We start from the raw sequence: 20,621 nt of genomic DNA, 5'->3' as shown, positions 1-20,621 counted from the left end.
ATGGGTGAAATTTCCCAGCTATTGTTCTCACTTTACTAGGTGTTTATTGGCTTTTTTTCAATGGCTTTTCACAGCATTGTTTTTAAGCGAGCCATTTTTACTAATGATGGAGATTTTCAACCTTATAATTTCCATCATAATTCAAATCACATACTGAACATTAATTGGATAACATTTTAAAAGTAGATCATCTTTATGTTATGTATTGATAAGGCAATAGTGGAAAGCTAGTGCTATTTAATTAATAAAGAAATTGAAAAATTTGCATTACAAGATATAATATTGTCAGTTGTAAGTAACTCACTAATGTTACTCACTTGATTTTGAAACAAATTATTAATTGAATTAATCTATACTTTGAATAATAAATTTAACAATGAACAATCTAAATTCCATTCTTGTTAAATATTCATTAATGTGTTGTGGAATTTTTCCCTAATTTATAAAAACAGTTTTTGTTGACAAATCCATTTTATTAAATCAACTTGCAGGACTGCAGTGTTTTTTAAACCAAAATCCTATTTGGAAACCATACTAATTGAATCAATCTCTTCTACCAAGAAGATAAAAGCATAATGTAATTCCGTTTATCGTCTATCAATTATTCTACTTCATAGTTATTATCGTTAATTGAGTGATATTTAAGCTTGATATTTTTAAGCGTGAAAGAGGTGAAACACGAACCATTCCAAGTTTATTTTAAGAATACAGAAAGTTACGAAAATATTGACCACTTCTAATAAGAATGGAATTCTTCTCCTCACAACCACTATGCGAATAAATGAGAGTGGACAATGTATTATTCTGATAATTACAAATCAAATACTTGATTAAATTTAGTTGGTTATTTGTATTTCTGCTGCTGTTTTGCACTTGCATTCATAATTTTTATTTATGTTTTTGTTGTATGAATTTCATACTACGGTATTGAAATGTATCCTAATTTATTTTCAAAAAATAATACATTGAAATAAAACTAGTCCAAGTTTTTACAAAAACACATTGGTATCTTGGACTAAACTTGAGCTAAACTATAACATAAAACTTGACTAACCGTACTTGGACCTATTTTTTCGGACATTTTATTATTTATCAAAATTTGGGAACAGAATAGTTTTGGGCTATGCCTGTTGTTCTATCCCGATAATATTCATATGATTTGTAAGTATATCATCAAATAAATAAATATAAAAAAGAATTCTTCAGGCTCTACAAGCAAAATACTGTAATAAATTTTGACCGGTGGTTTAATTAGTTTAGTATCATTTTTCCAATAGAATCAATTAAAAATCAATCGGGTTTAGAACAGTTCTATTTATTTATTTATTCAATGATGAACAAAACACAATTCAATTAAATGATTGCGGAAGGACCAACAGGCACAGCCCAAAACTGTTCCTTTCCTGAATTTTGATTCATACACTAGTCCAAAAAGTAGGTTATGTTTCATTCACTTGAATTTATTTATTTTCAACGATGAAATAATTTATTATTTACCTTCAATACTCACTATCATAATTGACGCATTAAAAATGTGTTTGTGCTTTGCATAGGTGAAACAAGGCGCGGAAAATATGATCCAGAGCTTGAGCGGCGGTCACAACAGGGACAAGAAGTTGCTGGCCGAAGCACAGCAGATGCTGGCCGACTCCAAAGCCAAGATAGAGTTCATCCGCATGCGGATCATGAAGGCGAAGCAGAACCGCCAACACAAGGTCCAGGATCCCGCCTCCGCCAATGGCGATGCCAATCATAACAAAGGTAAACTATCAATCAAAACAGTCTACAAGTTGTCAACCACTGTTTAAAGCTGTGCAAAGGCTAAAAAAACTTTCTACTGGTGATATTTTTAAAGTTTTTCTATTCGTTTACTATGAAGCTATCAAAATGAAAAAGTTTTCTCAGGGCGATTTTTTCCGACCATTACTTTTTGATATATGAGCGCATAAAGATTAAATTTTTGGGACAGATCATTACAAACTCGATAAGAGATAAATCCATGAAATTTTGAGGATAATTTCTACATGATATTGTTGATCAAATAAAACAAAAGTTTCCTAAAAATATCAATTAAAAAAAATTAATTTACGGTACCAAAAATAATTATTAGTTGTTATTTTTGGTGAATTAAATAAATTTCTTGAAAATTTATATTTTCAGAAATTTTTTATTTCATTCAATCAACAATACCTTCAAGAACTTATCCTCAAAATTCCAAGGATTTGTCTCTTAACGAATTTGAAATTATATCTGCCAGAAGTGTGAATCAATCAGAGAACACCTCTTATCAAAAAGGCCTTCTCTGATTGGTTGTTGTTGAATTAATCACGGTTAAAATCTAACCGTCTTTTGTGCAACCGGGCCTTAGCCTTAGAGCTGGGTTTCGTTTGTGCGTAAACTTCCGCAGTCGACGACGACAGGCATTGTTGTCTGAAGACATTCATATTGTAGAAATTTTTCAACTTTTGTGCCATTACAGCTGTTCCAATAAATTTTCGTTAATAATTGTGTTTATTATTTAAGAATCAAAACATTTCGATTTATATCATCATATTGCCATTTACAAGTATAAACTTAACCTTCCCTATTAAAACATAATTGAACAGAATCTATTAAGTTATTTAGACAAATTGGAATCTGCCCAATCTGAGATCCTCACCCTGTCGAGGTCGATGACGGCTATTTCGCACAAACGAAAACGCACCTTAAGGCTGGCTGTGCACCACGCATTTGGAAACTTGTCTCTGGTGAAATTATTATTAAGTATTTCAATTTGGATACTATTAATTAACCTAAATTATATATAAGTGATATTTTCGGGCTCAAAATTTAATTGTTTTTATTCTATATTCTTTTAATGTGAAGTTTGTTTTATGTTTTTTGTAAAGTTTTACTATCAATATATCCAAATTTGAAAATATTTGTTCTCTTTTGATTTGAGAGATTAATGATTTGGTGAATAAATTGAAATGAACATAATCTACATAATAGTTGAACGTTTGAACGATTTAAAACTAAATTTAGAAATAGAATAAGTTTTGGGCAATCAATATCCTGTTTTTCTATTCTAAGTATAATATTGTCTGCTCTATCCAATAAATAAATAGAACTAATTTCTAATGAAAACCCATTTATCATTTTTAAATTTTGGGATATGAGAGTGTCACCACCGGAATTAGTAGCAAATAAGTTCATGAAATTTGAGGATACAATCTCCAAGATATTGTCTATCTCATGACATATCTGATATCCCAGAACATCAATTCCAGGGAAATCAATTCAATTTATAAAAAATCAAGTTTAGTTATTTTTTCAAAATGGAATGAATCATCCTAGAAATGATACTTTGAAAAATCAAATATGTCAAGAAATAGGCAATATCTTGGAGAATGTATTCTCAAAATTTCGTCAATTTATTTGCTATCAATTCGGTAATGGTTCTCCTCCAAGATCTCAACTTGGATGCTCATATCTTGAAAAGTAGGAATGATAAATAAGTTTACCTTAGAAATTTGTTTAATTTTGGTAACTTGATAGTATCCAAATTGAAATACTTTGAAATAATGACACCAGTAAAACGTTTTCAAAACCTTGTTGCACAGCCTTGATTAACAGTGCAAACTATTATAGGAAAACTTATTGATCGAAATTAATTTACTTGAATAATAAGTTGGTAATGTAACGAGTTAGATTTCAAGGATATGGGAGTCATTCCCTTGAAAAATAACTATCTCTTTGGAATAAATTGGAATTCTACTTCGGTATATGGAAGTGCGAATGCGTATAGGAGATGAGTGTGCATATGCTGATATGAATGCATGAGCGAGCTTGCATTGTTCCAGAATTTCATTGCCTGTATCCCATTGAACTCTGGCTTTTCATACACTTTCATTCTCACACAATCGTCTCTTTTGCGTCAATCCATTAAAGAATGTTCTTCCTTTCCCAGTTTGATTTGAAATAGATTATTTTGTTTTCAAAACTGACTTGAAGATGAGAAATAACTTACTCCTATCCATCTAGGCATCTACCTAAACCTCCACTATCTATCTCTCATGCCTTATTTGAATAGGATGTTTGAGACATTACTATTACTATACCTATCTACAGTATCTATCAAGTTATATTATTGTTGAATTCTATTTCACATTTATTATTGAATATTGTTATTTTCTGATCGAAATGTGTTGGTACCTATTTGAGTTTTTTGTTACAGCCTTTTATTTGCACTGTTTCATTAATGAAATTAATGATAATCTTCTTCATCAGATCAGTTCATTTGTGGCAAAATCAAAACGAATCAAGTTTATCACCAAATACGTTTTATACAGTATTAAAGTGGATTCATGTTAATGATATGATTAATCATCCAATCAATACTATTTCATGTTAATGAAATTTCTATTCATTTCTGCGGTCAGTCAATCGATTAGTTTTCAATTGGACCAGTTGACTCAAACTTGGATTTTTCTAACTCGTCAGTTTTAATCTTATTATTTACTATTATTGTTGATCTATTTTCATAAAAACTCGAGTGAAAATAGCTCGCTATCCTGCTAGGAAATAGTGCGTGATGTTTGCTCAGTAGACAAGTCAGTCAGCGCAAAATACCAAAGTGGAAGGGAATTTTGGTTTATGGGTGATTTCATCAGCTGGAGGAAAATTCGAAGAGGAAATCTTTGTAATAACCAGCGTTTCAATCAAACCACATCGCTCTTGAGTTCTCTCCAACAATTTCTTTTCATTTAGAAACTCATTGAAAGCAAGTTTTCCTGGTATGTTTTCCGGGTTACTTTCCTCATGGAATTGAATTGGACGAAATTAGTAGAAAGACGGTTGTCACAGAAAATAATTTCAAGTTGTGAGTGCTAATATAACATTATTCAATGGAATCTTGTTAGAAAAATATTTGTTTTTTTGTTGATTGTATCCGTTAAAATATATTATATCATTGATAAAAATACAATTTTATTGCAGCAGATATTGCATTATATGCTATCATAAACTTGTAGATTTCTTATAGGATTGGGAATGGTGTGCCTATTTTGAATGTACGTTGAAACCGTTGAACCCACTTAGTTATGCTAGTGGCGCTAGAGGTTTCGCCGTTTAAACACATTTTCGCAAATTTTTCAAGTCTCTTTTCAAATTAATAGTACTCACGGTTCATAGAAAGAGGTCAGGACACGATCCCATGATGCATTGCAGTATTTGACCACAATAAATCCATCAATCACTAATAATTCATCAATACAATTATTACAATGATGTATAATAATATATATAATAATCATGAGCTCTATAATACCCTCTGGACTGTTTATTTTAAATTAAGGTTAAAATCAGTTTTGGGCGAATGCTGTTTACACCTGAATTGTATATGAATAAAAAAATTATAAAATAAATGTGAAAGAGGGATAACTATGCTTAGCTTGTAGCCTAAGCTATATTTCTCTTTCAAATTTTAATGGTAACGAAGATCAAAAGGTCATGTGTATGTCACGCACTCCAGATTTTTGGTCCCACAATACTCCATTAGAATAATTATTGACAAGTGATAAAAATTTTGAATTTAGTAATGTTTTTAGAAAGCCGAAAAACACTTGAAAGGTTGATAATATTTCAATAATATAGAATAAAAAAGACAATTTTGAGGCGAAAATTTACAAATCGCAAACTAACACCAAAATGGCAAAATAATATATACCATTATGACCCATCAAGTCTTATTGAGATGTTTGTTTACTTCTTATTTTAGTATATTAGAACTTTTTTTGTTGAAAACACCTCTAAATTGTTATCTTAATTCGACGATTCAGGTTCCCTTGAGATAAGGTTGTTCAAATTAGATTGGATTTTTTCAAAATTCACTCTCGATGTGAGAGACTCAATATGAACGCTCCATTGACATTGGTGTCCTGACCTCTTTTTGAAGACCTTGGCAGTACCACCAATCAGATAGTTGGGAAATTTGAGACAGTGCCTTATTACATGATTGTAAATTGATTAGATTTGTGATTATGATGAACTGTGGAAAATGTGTTGGAACTTTTCTATAATGGTTATATTGGTTGCAGATAAATTCGAACGTAACCTGGAGCCGCCACTGGAGGACCGAGTGGAAGAACTGAGGCACAGGCTGAGGATAGAGGCGGCTGTGGTCGAGGGCGCCAAGAATGTCATCAGGCTGCTACAGAGCTCCAAAGTTGCTGACAAAAAGGCGCTGCAAGAAGTGAGTTTTTCAAATATTTTATCACTCATCTTGTCTTTAAAATCCAAATTGAAAAAAGTCTTCCTAATCTCCCTTAATTATGTTACAATATTTTATTGTAGTTGAACCGCAGTAGTGACTTGCAACTCAACGTGTTATTGGATGGGCATGTTAATCTGTCGGCTGAAGTATTACAGTCTTGAGGCCCATTGACGGCTTGAATGATTCAGGCGAGGTGGAATCTTCCCGTAAGGGACTCTCCACCAACAAAAGCCATACGAATTTACTTTTTTACTTGCGACACAAGTCTGCTGCATCTTCCAAATTCAAAGAATAATGTTCCAATCAAGCTCACTACGTTTTTATGGATTTTTTTTTAGTTTATTATACTGTCATGGATAGTGACAGGCACCATATCGACAATAAAGAGAAAACAAGATATTGACACAAAACACAACAATTTTGTACATAATAAAACAATTTTGTACATCATAACACAAAAAACAAAATAACAAATAACCTATATCTAAGACCATACAACATTTTATAACTAATGCAACGTATTCAATGGTCGAAGATACTTCGCCACTCATAAAAACATTTCTATGATAGCCAACATTTTAGATTAGTCTTGAAAGAGTTTAGGGTTTGGGCAGCTTTAATATTCTGGGGTAAACAGTTAACACTTTTTTGCCAATGTAATTTGGGTTGTGCTCATGATACCCTTTCCTGTGCTGTTCAACTCTGACTAAGCCCCTGTATTTTGTATAATATCTGTTCACCGTCTCAGTGAAGTTTTATAACCATTAATAGTTATTTGTATATCTAGAGTGAAAAATGCCACTTTTTCTCCCTGAAGGGAAAGATTGATGCCCGAGGCGAAGCCGGGAAACAATTTCCCCAAGGGAGAAAAAGCATTTTTACTTCGCCTCGGGCATCAATCTTTCCATTCAGGGAGAAAAGTGGCATTTTTCACTCGTGATATACACAACATTTTTTCTCCACCTACATTTTTGTAAAAACTGCAAATAAAATAATTTTTAAAAACTTACGTGACCAGTAACAATGTGTTATAACATACCCTAAAACGTAAACAATTGGCTTGTAATCAGTTCACCGCCGACAGCGCTATTCGCTATCTGTTGGCAAAAGTTGTAACAACAATGGCCGACTCGACTACAACAGTTGTCATAGTTACTATGATGAAGTTCCCGTTTCAAATTTGATTAGTTAATGAGGAATATTCGTTGGCTGGTATTTTGAATAACATGGAATATAAAAAAAATATTAAAAATATAAAAAATATACATTTTTATAGTATACTGATATGAAGTTTGTAATCATTTTAGCATACAAACATATATTTCATAATATATTGATCAAATGTTTGGTTGAGGTATTGAATTTAGTTGGTTTAATGACTACTCTATATGCATCCTCATTTGAGCTTAGACCTTCTAACCTATTTCAAATGTAAGTTTTTAAAATAGAGATGCTTCCCATGTTATTTAAATGAAGCTACTTTTACGCTCTAGGGAGTTTTTCTGTTTTTCTTCCCGAGAGCGAAAAAGTGACACTTTAGTATTATGTTCCAGGGAGTAAATTTACACTTTAGACAGTAGGTGGAGGAAAAATTTATTTAACCTGTCATTTTGATTTGTGTCAGTATTTGATTAAAGTCATACAAATAGGTGGTGACTTGCAACTACAGTCAGTTGTGCCTTCCAGCTTGAACAACTTTCTAGAATAGAGCTATTTTCAAGCTCACCTTGTTGTTATGGAATATGATGAATGTTCACATTTTCATTGGTGTTTAACGTTCATTAAAATCAATTGAAACTGCTTGATTCAACGTCTTCGAGTCATTTCAATAACTGTGTACTGTACAGGGACTAATCTAGAGTCAGTAATGTTGAATCAAATTTGATAAAATAATTGGAATACGTCGTGGCCAATTCTCTCGAATACCGCGTCTTCTTCATTACAACCCTTTTTACTACACATAATATCATTTGATTGAGAACTATTCTAGAAATCATACCTCTCTTTTCAATACTTCTTTTAAATTCTTCATAAATCGTTTACTTCCATTATAACATTCATATGGTAATATAATACATGGCTAAATATTATAAATCACAAAGCATCATGAAAATTATAATTATAATTTGTTGATGAATGAATTATACAAATGTACTGTATTCGTTTTTGTACATAAGAATTTTGACTTCTTAGTCATGTTTAACACCATTGTAAATGTGTGTGGTAGATTTCATTGTGAATAATAGAATATTAAACATGCATTTTCATTAAAACTAAATTTCCGTTTTATAAATTAGATTAAAATATATTACTAAAAAAATCACCCTGTATGACAGATCGAGTGTACAATATGATTACACTGTATTAAAACTGTTCTTTTCCTGTGTATATTACTTTACTTAATTCTCTATTTCTGCTTTTATTCAATTATCCCAGTTTCATGGATCATATTATATGATTATGAATAGTATGACATTTTCTTTCATTTCATCATTTCAACCAATGATGTTTTCTGTTTCTGAAGCTCTTTTTTACTTTGTTGATCTCTGTCTGTTACACTCAAGTATTGATGAAGTACATATACGTACATACATAAATAAGTATTATTTCGGAATAAGTGAAATGAATATAGATGATATAGATGAAATAGATAAATACTGTTTTCGTTGCCAGTGTATGCGTGTCGAAACGCTCCCCCCCCCCAGTCTTATTAGTGTTAGTGTGCTCGTGAGCAGTGACCCGCGTGCGCCTGCTGTTGCCTGTGCTAGTGAGCGTCTTTAAATAGTTTGCCAACATCCAAAATGTGATCCGGTCAGTCCATCTCCTGGTCAAATATAAGCATGGCGGCGTGCCAACTGTTGCAAGGAATCCGAACCGGCAGTCTGTCGCAAACTGGCCTCCCTTCTGCATGTCCTCTCATTATTATTAACCATCGATAGCTCAGTAGTTATCAGCCTACCCACACACCTATCCAACCTTTGTCGCCAGAACTCAACATCTGATCGGTTATTGACATTTCAATCGCGAGCGTTGAACTTCACCATGGGTTTTGCCAATTATTGTAGCACTATTATCGCGCCTAATGTTTTGCACAGTGCTAATCCAGTATGCTAATAAAATGTGCGTTGTGTGATCGGGATTTTGCGAGACAGATATTGGGTGTTTTGTGTAAAACCACTGTCAACAGAAACTTTGAAATTTCCATCTCAACCGTCGTAGTAGCTACAAAAATCTAATTTAAACTGAATCTGTGAACCCAGTGACCGTTACGTAATGACTGTGCAAGTTCAAAAGACATTCTTGAAACTGAGTGTGCCTGAAACTGGAAGAATTTCTTGATATTCATTGTTCTAGAAAATCGAATAATGATAATTCCACACATTTCTATTTGTGTTTTTGAGCAGAAACATTCCAGCCAGAATTCAATAACTTTTAGTTAACCATCTTTCGTACCCCTAAACGACTTTTTCATAGACTTGTTAATTATCCAATCATTCCTTGGCGTATTTATGGCTCTGCCGAAATTCAATTAATTGTGTCTTTATATTCTGTTATCAACTCACATTTCAAACCCTCTTTAACAAAGTAAACTCCACTTCATTACGGAATCCTAATTCAGTTTTTGAAATGTTGTAAACGTTTCTTTGTAAAAAATCCTTCAACTTAGTGATAAAACACCTGCTTTGATGGCCTATCTAGTTGATCGATCTCAGTCTACAAATAATGATACATTCAAGAACTTTTCCTGTTATGAAGTCCACCCTCCAACCATTCTTATATTGAATGATTTTTTCGTTAGTCATTTTTCTGGCTTCATTTTTTTATGTTGTCCAGGAATAGTTAATTAATTCTCTTTGTAAATTATTAGTCTCGATAATTGATCAACAATTTTCATAGTAGGTGTATCCCGATATAATCGGGATACTTTCTTTGAACCTGGTTGACTTATTTCAATTTCGTGATACTCTTGGAAGCTTTTGGACAGTATATAATGTATATTACTGGAATCAACCGTATTATGATTTGTAATAGTACTTGACTAAAGCATTAAATTTGAAACCATTGTTGAACTTTGAAACAACTCGAAAAAACAATTCTATGTATTCTCCTTTGAAATGGAACCGAACCGTAAATGATAAGCTACAATTTTGTCAGACCCTAGCATTAAGTGATTACGTTAGTATAATATGAAAGATCAAATCGATTGATGAAATAGAACACTGATTTTATTGAAGTAGAAATTTATTGTAATCATTACAATTTCCTCAGACTTTTATTGAAAGTGAAAACATTGGAAAACATTGAAACACTAATTTTAAATGGATAATTTTCAGGAACTGTAACTGGTTACTGGTTCTTGGTGAAAGACCTGAGTGGAATGTCTTTAAAAGACATGCACATTTATTTTATCATTTGTAAACGACCTTTCATCAAGATGTAGATATACAGAATTCAAATGGACGTGGGTTATCTACAACATATTTTTGACATGGACTTGGAGTGGCTAGCTACAGGTATTCGAGCTGATGATTCTCAACGTATTGTAGTTGCCAATTGATAGCAATGCAATGAACAACAACACAAACAGCAACCAGGAGAGGTATCCATTGATAGAGCAGGAATGGTCGGTGCATGCCCAGTTGACGTTCACACACAGTCCTGGCGAGGAGGTGCATGTGTCGGGGGGAGGGGCAGGGGTGCACCCCTGCTATGGCTTCCGTCGCGGCAACATATTCTTCACAACCAGTCCTCCACCCCCGCCCGCCAACTACGGCAGTCTGCCGGGCTCCCACCGGCGCACGACACAGCCCTACAACCGGCGCTGCATGAGCACCTGCAACATCGTCCTGGGACACACGTCTCCGCCGCCGGCGTGCCGCCATCACTCGACGATGGACGCGTGCGACATCTGCGCGGGCGGCGGTCGCGCATGCCGCCATCACTCGGTTGCCATGTCGACGGACGCGTGTGACATCTGTGCGGGTGGCGGTCGTAGTCCCACTTCAGCGCGGCGCGCGCACACCTTCACGTCGCACTTCTGCACGCGTGTGCCTGACAAGACGCCTGCCGTCACCTCTAGTCGAGACGCCGCTTCGCAGACGTCATGCGCCTCCATCTGCGAGAAGGATACCCTGCAGTTGCCCAACACCGCTGCACAGGTGAGTCTCACATCATCTCTCGATTTTTAGTTTATTTATTGACACATACAACTGTGTAGAACACACTAGGACAAATATAACACAAAAGAAAACCCCAAAAAACACAATACCTATTGGAAACACAACTTCAAACATCAAGAACAAATATTATAAAACAACAAAATATAAAAATACTAACACTAAAAAAAACCAAAAACACAAAACTCGTTGAAAACACAACTTCAAACATCAAAACAAATATTATAAAACAACAGCAAACATAGAAATAAAAGTACAAAGAAAAACACTAGAATTAAACTCAACAATAAAATATATAAAAAGAGCAAACTAACAACACAAGAACTAAAATAAACTTACATGAAATATAAATAGAATAAGAACAAACAAAACACGAACAAATAATAAAACTATAAATCTCAACACATTTAACCCCCATAAAAACTCCAATAAAAACATTACAATAGAAAGTAACATAACATAGGATGTTTCTAAAAAACTAATGAATAATTTCAAATAGACTTCTGTACTACGAAAAAGGGCCAAGCTTCAACAAATAACATTCCGAATTACTCATAAAATAATGTCAATGCATCATGACGAATTCAACAATTCTACAAAATCCCGTCAAAATGTACGAAATAAGCGCGTCAAAGATGATTTTGTATTTGAGAGTGATTGTTCATTCAAATATCACAATTCTATTCTCATGATTGAGAAGTTAATTTTCTATGTTCGATTAGAATACTAATTGAAAATGTGATTACATTATTATTGAAATACGAGTAACTTAAATTTGAAAAATTTCATTTTCAAGATACATTTCAGAGACTGTGAACTGTAAATCATGCAAAAAGTACAGCTTAATAATAGTTGATCTCTGGCAATCTTTGTTATGTACTAATATGTTTTAGAAGCAATCTCGAAGCTCAACAAACCATTGTTGACATTGTTGCGATACGGTAATTTCTTTGTGGTATTACTAATGACAGTCGAGTAAGTGATACTGTTGAACTGTGTTTTCGACTTGCTGAACTTGGATCGCTCTCAAAATTCTAAAATCTCTATCTAATTGGGCTGTATTTGGAATCCCGAAAACATGAATTAAAAAAAAAAAAATGAATCATCAATGTATCAATAACTGCTGGCCATACATGATATCTAGTCAACTCAATTCTGCGATTCATTTGTCTAACTACACTCGCAAATGTCAAACTTGAGATTTTATTAATTTATAGTGTTGGGAATAAATCAGAGAATACTGGTTAGCGTAGGCTGTGTTACTAATCGGATTATGACGCTTCATTTTCCAAAGTAACTACATAAATCTTGGATGTTTTTACTATATTTTAGTCCGGACATAAAACTTAATTATCCAGATTTTAAAACTGGCATTTTCTAATAAATGCAAACTGTTTTGGTTCAGAGCCAAACGACAAAAGAAAATAGAAATGAGGAAGTTGTGCCCAGTGCTAATGCTACTACTTTTCAAATGTTTTTGGCCAAGAACTAATAGAATATTAATTTCGAGTAAATTAACCAACTGTCAGTAGGAAAAGGATCATTGACACCTGACCTCTCCAAATACTTGAGGCAAAAAAGCATTCAACTTCAACTAGTTTTGGTAGCTCGTCATTATCACATTGAATATAATTATTTCATCTCTTTTACCTTCAATTATTAGTTTCCAACAGTATATATATTTTTTTTTCTAATAATTATATAACAGCCCAATAATGCTTTTTGTAGAATAAATTAATACACCTATATTAATGACTGTAGTATGTAACTCAGATACATGGATTGCATATAGATAGGTTTTTTGAAAGATAATACAACAATTATCGCTTGTAAAGAATAATTTTATCAGGCAAAAGTTGAAAATTCCATTTTGACTGTTGTTATCAGCCAGGGAGTTACTCTGTAATTAACATTAATTTGTATTCTATAATTCTATCTATCATTTTTACCTCATCATGAACATTACACTTCGAATTTTGCCAAATGGAATTTTCATAGATATTTACTAACCTCTCCACTTTCATATTCCAATCAATTTATGGTATAAACTAGTAGATATCTCAAATTTGTTCATTATATATCAGTGTTATTGATGATTTGTTTTCTATTTTCCAGGGTGCAAAACGTTTGAGTCGATCTCCAGCGCGGCTCAGAGGCAAATCACCACTAGTAAACAAACAAAAGGGAGAACCTCTGCAGTCATCCACTGACAGTTGTTGCTATAGGAAATCACAGAAGAAACAACAACAACCGCCCAAGACTGTTCACATTGATGTCTACTGCACTGAGTCCGAACAGAGTGGATTCGGTTCGTCAGAAGGTGAAGATTCGCCTCAAACAGTCTACGAGAATGATAAGATGAGAGTAGTTCACAAAAGAGAGAAAGAGAGACTACCACAAGCTATAGTGAGACAAAAACGGAGAACACTGAGTGAGACATCTATGTCTTCGTTGTATCCGTCAGTGAGAAGCTCAACAGTGTCAGTTGGCCCAAGTATCAGCGTATGTCCGAGCTCTCAAACGAATTCAAACTCTGGTATCACGTCGATGACATCCAGCTGTGCGCTGTTCAGTGATGACTCACTGGCTGCCACCTCTTGGAAAGATACCACCACTGAGATGGAGTCACTTCGCCAGAGCGACATCAGTCTCACTAAAACCGAAAGTTTCGAGTATGAGGATTTTGCCGATAGGCTGAGGATAAGGGAGAAGGAGAAAAAGTGGGCGGCTTGTGATGAAGGCAAAACATGGAGGTCACCGGAAACTGAAAGAAAACATTTGTTGCAGCAACAAAAGTGTCAACAGTATGTTCAGAGGAGAGGATCACCTTTCCCCCGATGGAAACCCGACGACTCGTCCGAGGAATCCGATCATAGTTCGTATAGTGAGATGGCGTGGAGTTTTGGGAGACTGGATGAACTGACTAAAAGAATCAGTCCCACAGTAAAACGAGAAGACACGGTTAAGAGAAGTTGTGTCGATCGGAAAGTGTTGTTGAAGCGCAGTGACTCGGGCAGTCTGAGCGACTCGGGTGCCGTCAGCTGTTCGTCGACTCGAACCAGGGACACGATTGGCCCGTTCGGCAAAAAGCCTGACTCGCCTCCAAAACACAAACTCGATTCAGTGGTTGTGTCTCCGTTTGCACCAGCTGTGACTGGTGCCGAATCTGATTTCCTGTCTAAAGCGAGGAAGTTTGGAACGATAGTCGATGGATTCAGGAAGCCAGGCCACCATGTAGGCCCGTCCAAAAACCCCGACTGTCTGTGTGAGAACTGCCAGCGGCATTACAAAGAGCGATGGCTTGTGAGCAGAGGGAGAGCGCGCTCGCTCGGCAACGAAGCATCCAACCAGCGAGACCGCCTCAAAGCCACTCTCCACAGCGTCATCCAAAGTAAACAGCCTGAGACAATGCAAGAATTCGCCGCCGAAAATGATTCCTCTTGTGTCTAAATCTAAAACAACTCTGACATTCGCTTCAATCTCTAGTGATGCTTTAGTAACGATGTGATTTCGCCGATAGCTTATCTTGGTAAAATATGTTACTCCCACTCCCTTTAGCTCAATTTCTGGAATTCAACAGACTAATATAGACGTCATTCTATGAGTTGAATTATATTTATACTTTATATAGTCTAGTAATAATAATGATTTTTAGAAAATATTTGGCTCTGCTTCTTTTAACAAAGCAGTGACTTATCCATGATCAAGGAAACATCTAGTTATCTCTGAAATTGAACCTATTACATGTGTACAATTGAAATTAAGAGACAATGTAATATTAAAACCCAATATAGGAAACAAACTACGAAAATTATATGTTCTTTAATCTAATACGTTTATCTAACACGAGAACATCGTATTATATCATTGTATTTTTCTTTTTGAGATAGAAGACTTGATTAGATATTGGACTTATAAGAACATTATTTTAGTGAAGAGGAATGTGCTGCTGAATCTACCCAAAATTATCCAAATGATTGTCTTAATCCACTGCATTTACGAACCATTATGTATTTCTTGCTCAACCCATTAAAATAATGTTTTTCCACTGTTCAACAAGTGTCTATCATTTCATTGGAATCATTTCTACCAATTAATAATCTTGGTTAAGTAAGCTTTGAAGCATTAATACTTATTCTTTGAAGCATTCTATTTAACTCCATTTGTATTGCTTCTGTGCTGTAAATTTGAATTTGATTGTTTCCAAAACCTTGGATCGCCCGAAATTTCAGCTCCATTGAAAGAAAACTTTTCTAGGTTGTTCTAATCATAGTAAGGAGAATATGGAGAGACAAAGATGTTTACTAATGAAATTAGGTGACTATATAGGTTTATTTTTCAGGATAAAAGTCGTCAGTTAATCGCCGAGGCTTCTGGAAGATGAATGAACATGAACTGACTCAAGATAGAGTCATCATTAATTTCTGAGAAGCATTCAAGTCTTCATAATATATTTTGTTTAGTGTTGCGTGGCACAGTCCTTAGTGACTGTATCACTAGTAAATTATATTCTCTCTGCAGAATAGAACATCCAAGTATTGAAATACATTTTCCAAAGTTGAATACCTGACTACACCAGCAAAACATTTTACTGGTAATGCACTGGGTTTTGTGAGTTCCATTTGAGCAAACCAATTTATATTTTCAGTATTGAAGCAATTTGAAGTTGATGAGTAATCGCGACTTCCTGACTATCTTAGCCATTCAATAAGCTTTTGGTATAATCTCTTCAAATGTGTTAATATCACATTATCACAGATAATATATTTTGTGAGATATATATTCTGTTAGGTATTATTCAAAACTGAGCGGTAAATACCCAGTGTAGACTCAGATTATTTCTTTAGTTGGCCGCTTTGAAAAAAATCTATAGCACATAAAGGATTTGAGTGAGTTACAAGAAACACCATGAATCATATCTGGGATTTCGTCAAAAACCCTTATAATTTGGTTTATAAATACATCAGTGTAGCTCAGTTTATAAATATATTATCAAGTTTGTCAATTTCCATTGAATTTATCATTTCCAAAACCCTATAAATACATACTCTATAAATACAAAAGCTCTTATGAATAAAATACATCAGTAAAGTCCAGTTTATATATAAATTAATGCAATTTCATTATGTTTTCTATTGTTTTCTAATTATGTCAATTTCCATTGAATTTATCATATTCAATACTCAGAAATGCTGAATTTGGTATTGGTTGGTTGTCCCACCCTACTCATGAAATAGCATGAATACTGGAATGTGTCTCCAAGCTCTGAGTTGTTTGCTATCACAGTAAGTTCTAATCTTCATTATGTTGTCATGAGGAATTGAATGTGTATGAGCTAACATTCCACCAACAGAATAACACCTAATGAATCTGATCGTGTGTTTCACTTAATTTCTACAATCTTCAGTCTGATTGTACTAATTTTCTAACAGTTTTACGAGTTTCTATTATTTTCTGTCCTCATTTTCTTCTTCATTACTCTATTTTCAATTTCCTTAGTCTGCAATATTAGTTCACTTCTACTTCGAAATTTTTGTACAAATTTCTCTATACCTCTTTGATAATCATCATTTTATTAGAGAAACGAATTATTCGTCTCTACATATTTGTCACTTCAACCCAGTCAGGCAAGCAGTCCCTCCTAAAACCATCCCGCATCTTTTCACATTTTTCGTTTCATCATCCTCGTATCCTAATAGAACCTTTCTTGTATCTTGTAACAACCTAGTCAGGCAACCAGTCCCTCCTACCTCATTCCATGTCACACCTCACATTTATCATCCCTAAAGCCTCATCCCTCTTATCACCAGGTTCATTATCTCTATAGTCGTATAGAATCCCCTCTCGTATCTTCCCCAATTTAACCCAGTCAGGCAAAACCAATGCCTCCGACGATGTCACATCTCACATTTTTCGTTTCAACACTCTCGTATCCCAAATTCCCAATAGTTTCCCCCTTGTATATTCCCCAATTCAACCCAATCAGGCAACCAATGTCTCCCATAACCATGTCACATTTTTCGTCTCAACACCCTCGTATTCCAATAGAACGCCCTCTTGTAACTTTCTAATTTAATACACCTAACCTAACCCAACCTACCCAACCTCTAATCTTATCTACCTAACCTAACCCCAATTCAACCCAGATCCTCCAACAATCATCTCACCGGTATTTGTCGTTTTCAGGCGCAAGCGAGTCTGTCAGAGTCAAGCCGCAAACTGGACCTGTTGCGCTGCTCGCTGGAGCTGCGTCGCCAAGAGCTGCCGGCCGACTCGTCTGCGGCTGCACAGCTGAAGCGGGAGCTGCAAAGCGTGCAGGCGGCTAGCCCTGTGCCTGTCACCTACACCAGTCTGCAGCCCTTCCGCGGCGACAGCTCCAAGCCCGCACACAGCTCCCCCTCGCAGCTCAACCGCTGCGCCGCCGTCACCGGCAAGCTCGAAGTTAGGTCAGTCACTACTTTCCTCATTAATTTGTGATTGGATTTCATTGTTTTAATTGAACTATCATTGGCAAGCTAGAACAGTTCACTGCCCGATAGCAAATCAAATCAAATTTATTTCCTCATAAAATACACCAAAAATAACAGCAATTATACAAATTATACATTAGTAATTTTGAACTTAATTTTACTACATAATGCAGTTCTAATTCAAATCAAATAAAATAAAATTTATTCATCAAAAACAATTACATTACAAATTAGAATACTATAACAATTAATACAATTAAAACAATGAAGTTTCATGCATCGAATAATTTCTTAATAGGCAAATATAATTCAATGAATAAATATACACCTCACTATGAATTATATGTGTTGGGGTAAATTAGTTCTATACATTTAATTGGGAGTAAATTTAAACAACTGAACCAAATCACTAAATAACTGAAGAGTATATAGAACTTGAATAATAAAGGGAAAAGCTTACATAGGAAGCATATTGCCTGTGCGCAACCTCGAGTTGAGTTTATATTAGTAATTGCTAATTGATGTAGAACAATTATAAAGGAATTGAAGGTTTTGATCTTGAGTACGATTATTACAATCATTAATTAGAGGAAAGGCTAACAAATAAGAAAATTAAAGAGAAGACTAATAGAAGAAGCAGTAATTTTACAGAAGCGGCGAACTAGAAATCAAATTCTTTGAAGGGAATTCCAATTTTTAGAATAATTAAAGCAAAAATACTTCAAGTTAGCATATTGAAATTTTTTTTAAGGAATATTCATTACTTCTGCTCTTCTAGCACGAATTTATTACATTTCATTATTACTCGCGCGGGGTCAATATGTCCCTATTTATTCAATATTCAAGCACATTTTAGCATTCCTGAAATAATTTTCTTTGCAAATCAGTTTGTAGAATGATCTTATAACACTTTGAAGAAGAAATTATTTCAATCGACTATAAATGTATATGACCGTACTATAATTAATTTATGTGGTGTAATCAATATGATCCCATTTGATTCAATCATATTTTAGCCATCCAATCCATAATAAATTTATAGACTTATAATTATTAAATATATCAACTGTGTCGTGAACTTGTATAATTAATAAAACTTATCAGAAATTATTGTGTGATCTTTTATATTTTCAAATTGTTTGGAAAGGTAAAGTATCATGTAAATCAAGTTGAAATAGGCGAATAATACTCGAATTAATTCAACTCAATTATTGATTAGAGTACAGTAAATATGGCCATAAAAAATTATTTATTACAGAAAACCGTTACAGGCAGTAGAGTTCATATGATAGAAAAGTGTTTGTTTTTTTGTAACTGAGGATATTCTATTTGATAACAAATACATTTCAGACTGATGGGTTGCCAAGATCTGTTGGAAGAGGTGCCTGGGCGATCCCGCCGGGAGAAGGAGAACTCGTCCAGTCCGGGTGACCTGCGCTCTTTCGTGAAGGGAGTCACCGGTCGCAGCTCCAGCAAGTCATACAGTGTCAAAGACGAAACCAGTAGTAAGTGCCTCTTCACAACCTCACTACAATCATAGAGAAACAATAGCGTAAGTAGGTATCCCATGGTATAGGGAATTTATGTCGCAACTTTTACTGTTATCTCAAGCCGATTACTGTCGATTATTGCCAATGTTTACTGTTTTGTTGGGGTGATAGTGTATGAACGGCACAATTTGAGAGACTACCAGCGTCATACAGCTGCATAGGAAAGAACTACGTGAACTATCGGCTTGGGATAACAGTAAAAGTTGCGACATACCATGGGATATCTACTTATGCTATCGTTTCTGTATGCTATAATCATCTGTCAGCAATCTGAGGGTTTGATCACATTGAATGCGTGCGTATATGTGCAAGTGCAAGCGTGGTTATGCATGACCAAGCGTGCAGATGAGAAACAACATCTGGCATGAGCAATAGGAACACTCATACTAGACGCTTGCACTTTCTGGTTGCATCCACTTGTGAGCAGCTAAATGCAAGTCACAACGTGTTCAATGTTTTTTTCCAAATTTTGTTTTTCGGCCCAAGCATGATCTGACGTGAACTTGCACCATATACGCATTTAATGTGATCATACCCTAAACTTATTTTCCAGTATAATAGTGGCAAATTGATCTCTCCATCTCACTCATTTGAAATTCACGATGTGTTGCTGGATTTCTTCATACTAACACTTCAATAATACAATCTATATTTGTACGGATTCTTACAAGATAATATCTAATCATGTATACATGATGATGAATTATAATGCCAACCAGTTTTTAAATGCATTCAATTAAATCTAACAAAAGCGTTTGATGTTATTTACCAGCTATTCACTTTAACAGGAAAAACTTAACAAGATCAACATTATTTCCATCAGTATTTAAAAATTGTCATTAGCAATATTTCAGTGTTTTCATTCATTATTGTGTTGAAAAAAGCTTGGGCTATAATATTTATAGTCTCATGGGTAGAGTGGCCCTCTGTACAATTAGAGTTTCATTAAAAATGAGATTCACCTTTTGATTATTGCATCTATTATAATCTTGCCAATCGTTTGTTATTAGGAGAGATAATTGCAGTAACCAAGTTTTATAACCAAGTGATTTGAAAATGTCAAAATTACATTATTCATTGATTCAGAGAAGGCTTTTTTGATTGGCTTTTGTAACATTTAATCATGATAAAGAACCATTCTAAAGAACTCGGTTTACTAACCGTTCCCTCT

General features: G+C 34.5%; 2 protein-coding genes across 7 annotated transcripts in view; both read left to right on the top strand.

The window, feature by feature from the left end:
* The window catches only part of LOC111053388 (serine/threonine-protein kinase N), a 96,367-nt gene that overhangs the window by 50,386 nt on the left and 25,360 nt on the right, over window positions 1-20,621 (top strand). For all 6 annotated transcript variants that reach the window (XR_005571646.1, XM_039430914.1, XM_039430915.1 and 3 more), the window contains exons 4-7: window positions 1,554-1,761; window positions 6,078-6,232; window positions 17,617-17,876; window positions 19,251-19,405. Coding sequence is in view for 5 of the 6 variants with exons in the window: in XM_039430914.1 (XP_039286848.1) it covers window positions 1,554-1,761; window positions 6,078-6,232; window positions 17,617-17,876; window positions 19,251-19,405 (778 nt within the window). In the remaining variant the exon portion in view is untranslated. The remainder of the gene's footprint in view (window positions 1-1,553; window positions 1,762-6,077; window positions 6,233-17,616; window positions 17,877-19,250; window positions 19,406-20,621) is intronic.
* LOC111053385 lies at window positions 8,993-15,486 on the top strand. Its single transcript, XM_022340256.2, has 2 exons — window positions 8,993-11,412; window positions 13,546-15,486. The coding sequence occupies exons 1-2, from the start codon at window positions 10,822-10,824 to the stop codon at window positions 14,878-14,880; spliced, it is 1,926 nt and encodes a 641-aa protein (XP_022195948.2). The 5' UTR covers window positions 8,993-10,821; the 3' UTR covers window positions 14,881-15,486.

The sequence above is a fragment of the Nilaparvata lugens genome, chromosome 6 (genome assembly GCF_014356525.2).
Source record: "Nilaparvata lugens isolate BPH chromosome 6, ASM1435652v1, whole genome shotgun sequence".
Lineage (NCBI taxonomy): Eukaryota > Metazoa > Arthropoda > Insecta > Hemiptera > Delphacidae > Nilaparvata > Nilaparvata lugens.
Note: the sequence above shows the minus strand (reverse complement) of the source record. Positions and strands in the feature narration are given on the sequence as shown.

Bases quoted from the DNA above. Each gene is read 5' to 3' on its own strand.
- LOC111053385 (XM_022340256.2), top strand. From the start codon at position 10,822: ATGAACAACAACACAAACAGCAACCAGGAGAGGTATCCATTGATAGAG. The intron at 11,413-13,545 runs GTGAGTCTCACA...TCTATTTTCCAG, and splicing joins TGCCCAACACCGCTGCACAG to GGTGCAAAACGTTTGAGTCG.